At 33.2% G+C, this 6,421-nt stretch overlaps 1 protein-coding gene across 2 annotated transcripts; it reads left to right on the forward strand.

The window, feature by feature from the left end:
* The first annotated feature begins 2,846 nt into the window (after nucleotides 1-2,846).
* LOC108337008 (flocculation protein FLO11) lies at nucleotides 2,847-5,090 on the forward strand. Of its 2 annotated transcripts, XM_052872048.1 has the most exons (5): nucleotides 2,847-3,031; nucleotides 3,141-3,391; nucleotides 4,025-4,472; nucleotides 4,636-4,713; nucleotides 4,882-5,090. In XM_052872048.1, exons 2-5 carry the CDS (start codon nucleotides 3,165-3,167, stop codon nucleotides 4,933-4,935), a joined length of 807 nt encoding a protein of 268 aa, XP_052728008.1. In that variant the 5' UTR covers nucleotides 2,847-3,031; nucleotides 3,141-3,164; the 3' UTR covers nucleotides 4,936-5,090. The 2 variants fall into 2 exon arrangements, with proteins under 2 accessions (XP_052728008.1, XP_017428937.1); XM_017573448.2 differs by having other exon boundaries at nucleotides 2,847-3,391.
* Nucleotides 5,091-6,421: the final 1,331 nt, after the last annotated feature.

Genomic DNA, 6,421 nt, shown 5'->3' on the forward strand with positions numbered 1-6,421 from the left:
CTTCACCAAATCCTCCATCATCTTCTCCAAATCCTCCAAACAAAGAAATCCATCACCGCCACCGCAATCACCTCTCTCAACCCAACCTCCCCACCCAACATCTCTATTCTATTTACACATGAAAATCTAACATTTTTTATGCTCTGATGATCTCTTCAATATTTCTGCTTTATTGGTCATTCTTATCAAATTGAAGAATAAACTGCCCCGAGTTTCCGTTAATGTCAGATACAACAACATTTTCTTTACAATCACTTGCAGGGAAAGTGAACGTTTACTCTTATACTGACTAATCACTTTCTAGTTTTTAGTCAGAACTTTGAAAATAAAAACTAGAAAAGATGCGCCTATCTTTTGTTTTCCCTTAATCCTAAGAGGACAATGTTTATCGAAACCAACAGGCCCATATATTTTTGCCAAAGAAATTATGACTAAGAGCTTATTTCGTGAGATGTTGAACATAAATATTACTTTTAAAATTAGTTTATTTCGTGGATTTGGTGAAGCTTATTCTGAGATGATGGTAAGTACACTTAACAAGCTGGGATGCATTGCGTGTTGCTTTACCTGTTGGTATAGTTAGCGGAGCACCAAAGGTAAATTTTAGAACCCTTGCTAATGTAGTTTTTGTCCATCATACAACAGGCACTCGCATTCAGTTCTGATATTACGTGTGCTTAATAAATAGAGTTAATTGGGAGGTAGTTATAGCTGAACATTATGTAAATGATTAGATTGTTATAAAACAGGTAAAAGTAATGGAGTTGATTGATGAGTTGGAAGTGGCAAGACGAGGGCCATACAGTGGGGGATTTGGAGGCATATCTTTTAATGGTGATATGGACATAGCCCTTGCACTGAGAACCATAGTTTTCCGTACTAATGCTCGTTATGATATGATGTACTCGTACAAGGATCATATGAACAAACGCAGAGAATGGGTTGCCCACCTCCAGGCTGGGGCAGGAATCGTTGTTGACAGTGATCCAACTGATGAGTAGAGAGAGTGCGAGAATAAAGCTGCAGCCCTTGCTCGTGCCATCGATCTTGCAGAATCTTCTTTTGTTAACAAACAATAATTTCAGTGTGTTTATCATACACGTAGCGGAGGAGGCTGACAAGTTCATCAAGCACCCCTTCTTTCGAAAAATGGCGCACGTGTAAGACCGCAGCTACCCCGACCATCACCACATCGCTAACCTCATTAGCAAAGATGCCTATGGCCACACACCCCGTCTTGAAACAAAAGCGATTTCACTCCTTTCATTTTGAGTCAAGGAATAGAATAGGGATGTTGGCTGGGGAGGTTGGGTTGAGAGAGACAGAGATGGTGATTGCGATGGCGGTGATGGATTTCTTTGTTTAGAGGATTTGGAGAAGATGATGGAGGATTTGGTGAAGATGATGGAGGGAATGGAAGATGGAAGGAAGGAGACGAGGGAGAGGGAGGGAGGGAGAAAAGCTGAGAAAGACTAACTCAATGTCAGAAAAAAAAAATCATGCAACTCCATCGTGAGCCACCTCGGCCTTTCTTTAACGCCGTTGAGTTTGGAGGACAAAAGTTATAGTTTTTTTAAGGAGAATGATCAAAATGTAGCTTAGTTTGAAGGAGGAACTAAAAACAAATTCGCTTGATAGTTTAGAAACTAAAAACATATTTAACCCTAGAAATATTGATTCATTTAGAACTAGAAATAGGTATCCTATCAAAACTTTTTACTTTTCCATTGGATTTTCTTTGAAATCATTCTCACTAAATTATTTGGATATATTGCAGCAATAATAAAAAAAGTGGGTGAACTCAATTCATTAATGACGAGAACTTAATATAAGAACAATAAACTTATGGTACTCTACTTGGTCATCAGTCAAAGAGTCTAGGACTAGTATTTACTCCATCTTCCTATTTAAAAAAATGCAATTAATGTGCTCATTCATTCCTCCATGTAAATCAACCTACTTAATTAAACAAATAAATATCTTGAACATTCAAATTATTTTAATATTATTTAATAATATTATAAATTTTAGCATTAATAAAAATGTGAAAAATTTACATGATTAAAAATAATAATAAATTATTACAATAAAAATAATAATAATTATTATTATTGGTAGGTAATATAACAGCCTACCTCTAACTTACTTCAACATTATTACTAATTTTAATTTACAAGTTTCATTTCATATCTAAAAAAACGCTCACTCTATATATGTATTTTTAATTTAAATTTAAATTTACAGTGAACCAAACTGACAACAACAAAAATTAGAAGGATTAAAATCTAAATTATAAATTTGTAAAGATATGTTAGTCTTAGATATGTCAGTCTTATATCAGAAACTCATATTTGAAATATTTATATATTAACATATTATGTATATTTTAAAGTAAATAATAAGACATATACACATAGGTCATGTTTTACTTATTTTTTATTAATAATTTAAATAAATATGTTTTGTGACCTTTCTTTTTAAAGGCATTTTGATGCTGCACAACACACTTTCTTTTTCAATCATAATCATTATGTGAGTGAAGAAACAGAATGATGAGCTCTACCTTCTCTTAAATCTTCTAATATTCACATCACTTTTAAATCTCTTTTCTTTTCTCTTCCTTTTCATTCTATCAAATGCAGCTAGATAATTAGACTCCAACTTCATTCATTCTCAAAGTAATAATATGTTGTACCACATTTTCTTTTTCAAGTATTTCTTAATCAATTTTCATTAGAAAAAAAAGCTAAACAAAATCTATTGATTGTTAAGTTTATATCTACATGAAGATCTTGAATATGTGAAATTACTTGACTAAATTATTCTCAAGAACTGACTAAGTAAAGATGTTGTTTTTCTTATACAGATTTTTACTTTTTATTCTTTGAAATGTTTCCCTCAAAGGAATGGAAATAGAAGGAAAGGGAACATGGTGGGTATCACATGCAAGAATAATAATAATAATACAAATGCAAAGTTGAAATAGCAATAGCAACAGAAGCAGCGGCATCTTCTGCATCTCCTTGTTGAGGTGGTTTTCAAAACAAAGGTTTCAGATTCATATCATCATCTCAAGACCAAGATCATAATATATATAACAGAAGAACAAGCCCAACATGTCCCCTTTTGATTCTGTTCAGACAACAGCAGAGAGCAGTCACAGCATGAGCACGAGCACTAGTCCAAGTGGTGGTGATGTGCTTCTGAAGTGGGGTCACAGAAAGAGATCAAGGCTCTCCAGGGCTGCCATTGAAGACTCATCATCTTCTGTTCACACCAACATCAGAAGAATCTCTCACTCGGTTCCTCCCAACTTCTCCATGCCGCCGCCGCCACCACCACTTGTTTCTTCTACTGCCTCCAGCGGCAGAGGTAGAAAGCACAGCCATAGGTATCATCACTCTCATTCTCTATTTACATTCTGAAATAGGTTCAACATATTACCTTCTGTCATAATTAATCATGTCTTGTAAAACCACACGTGTTTGTGTTTGTGCCTACTTATCTATCTATCTATCTTTCTTAGTATCGCTGTTTTTTTTGTTTTGATTCAATGGCATTTGAGTTTGGATCAAACTTGTCTGATCTCAACCTTGTTGAAAGTGCCAAAGTGGACTATTTCCCTCTCCCCATTTTTGTCATTCCAAAAATGACCTAATTCTTTGAAACTTTCTTGGATCCCTTATTGTCCCTTGGACTGTACTTTGTTTCCCTTTTATCTCTGACATTGAACATCCATGTTACCAACTGAGATTAGATATAACATTCATATCCAGGCAAAATTTCTGCTTTTTTTATGTCATTCCTTTTCTTATTAACACAACACCTTGCTTCTACTGTTTTCCCAAGAAGGTGACTTTCTTAAAACAGTGTTCAACTTCCACCTATTTGTTTTGGTTTCTGAATCTACATTACAGTGGATCTAAACTTTTGAAGAACTTGATTATTTCTGCTGCTTCAATTTCAAACTAGATAGTCAAGTTTCCTGCTAAAAAAATAGTTTCTTTTTTCTGTCTGGAGACAGGAATTTGGAAGATCCCTCTTTGGGTGGAAGTGAGTCACCTTCAAGAAACAGTCAGGGGAGTAACCCAGTTGTCTCTAGATCTGCAGCACCAAAACTTTCTTCTTCTGGCATGGAAAGAAGTAGCAGAAGGGTACCTTCTTCTGGATCAGTAAAGTTCCAAAAGCCAAGTGCATTTTCAACAACACAACAAGCCTCTGAGAGAATGAATAATAGTCAAGGAGATTCAGCCTCAGTGCAGTCTGAACAGGAAGGTGGTGTTGCCACTACTCCTGCTTCCTCATCCCTTGCTGCCAATGGAAACAAGGTCAGTGTTGAGGTGATTCAGTGGCCAAGGATATACATAGCTCTCTCAAGAAAGGAGAAAGAAGATGACTTTCTTGCTATGAAAGGGACAAAAATCCCTCAAAGACCAAAGAAGAGAGCAAAGAATGTTGACAGGATTCTGCAGGTATACCAAGAAACACTTGTAATTTGAAAAAACTGAAACAAAATTTAAGAAAAATCTATACATAATTGGTTTCTTTTTCCTCACTTCAGTTCTATGCTTGTCTAATTCATAGAGCAGAACAAATGAAAAATTGATTTCTTGTGATATGATAATTGGTTTACAGTGTTGTTTCCCTGGGATGTGGCTATCAGAACTGACAAAGAGCAGATATGAGGTTAGGGAGAAGAAGTCCATAAAGAAGGTATCCAACAATTTTGTTTTAGTTTATGAAATTTCAACCATAAGAATGAAACTGTTGGTGTTTGATAAATCGAGAGACTAAATTTTAAAAATATGATCTTATGATGTTGGATATATCTTGGTTTATTGAGATTGGTGCATTATATGATCTTATCATGTTGGATTGCAGCAAAAACGCAGAGGCTTGAAAGGAATGGAAAACTTGGACAGTGAGTCGGAATAGCAGCAGATAGTGGATGATCAGATTGCAGAGTGAAAGCTCATGATTTTGTTTTTTTTTTCTCAATGACCATTTTTATTTTTGAATATGTAAATTAGTGACAACCATGGAAGGTAAATTTTGATTTAGTTTATGTAATAAATGCGACAATTACGTTATATTCTTTAATTTTGAGACTATTTTAATTTTTTATCAAATTAATATTAAGAAACTGTTTGACACGAACTGTGTTTTAATATTATGTTGTATAATTTTTTTAAGGTTTAATATTCGAGTATTTAATTTATCTCTCGATTGGGTTAAAAAAAATCTATATTTAGTCTATTTTAAAAAATTGTTAATTTTTATTATTATTTTGATGGACTAAATTGATGGGATAGTATTTCAGTAAAAGACAAAAGATATGAAAAAATGTTGTGCTAAATATTGGAAAGGATTATTTTGTTGTATTGAGGAAGATATATGTTTGAATTCCAATATGATGTGACGTGGCATCTAGAAAACGAGTTAAAACTCTATCTGTCGGATTTCTACTCCACCCAAAAATTCAACACATTTAATATGTTCACGGGGAGTTGGTAGTGGAAGTTCAAAGGATAACAAGATGTTCAAAATGACCATAAAGATTTTTTTTTTGGTTTCGTTTAATTTTAATTTAATAGTATATTTTTAACTTTACTAAATTTAATTTATGAAAAAAATAACATCGTGAAAGAGTTTATTTAATAAAAAAAAATAAAGGTTATATAGTCTTTTTTGTATTACTGTTGACAAAGGATTACTACAACGTCGTAGAAGTTTGTGGGAAGATGGATTTAAAGTGTAGAGGAATCGGTTTACAAAAAAATGTAAAAGTTAACCTAGTGCAGGGACCAAATTATTAACCTAAACTCTTTAATATTTGAAAACTCCATTAATTTGAATGGGGAGGTAAGATGTTTTTTCCTCCATCCCAATTTTTGTATGGTCATTTTCCATTCTAAAATTTCTGAATGTCAAAAATACATTCCAAAATATGTTTTCCAAACATGTTTTCAGCACAAACTTTCTGAAATGGATATAGTATATTTTGGGATTAATTTTTCGAAATATTCCGACATGAAATGTGTTTTGAGAAAAAAAAAAGTTTTCTAAACATATGAAATGTTTTCTAAATTTTTTTCTTTTTTGAAATGAGTTCTTTTAACACTTTCTCTCTTCTTTTTTCTATGTAACAATGATAACAATGACAACATTAGCATTGGTGGTGTGGTGCAATGCTAAAGGGTTTTTGAGTATTTTTCTTGTATTGTGAGGTGCATGAAGAAATTTGATGAGGGCATGAGGCAATTGTCAATTTCTGAGTGTGAAAAATATATTGTTAAAGTCCATTTCAAAATGAATAAAAAAAGATTTTTTTATTAAAAATTAATCATATCTCAATGATGGACATTACAGGTATTTTAAAAAAATTTGTAGATGTATGGTGAAACTGAAGTGCTGGGTGAAA

Source organism: Vigna angularis, chromosome 1 (assembly GCF_016808095.1).
Source record: "Vigna angularis cultivar LongXiaoDou No.4 chromosome 1, ASM1680809v1, whole genome shotgun sequence".
NCBI lineage: Eukaryota > Viridiplantae > Streptophyta > Magnoliopsida > Fabales > Fabaceae > Vigna > Vigna angularis.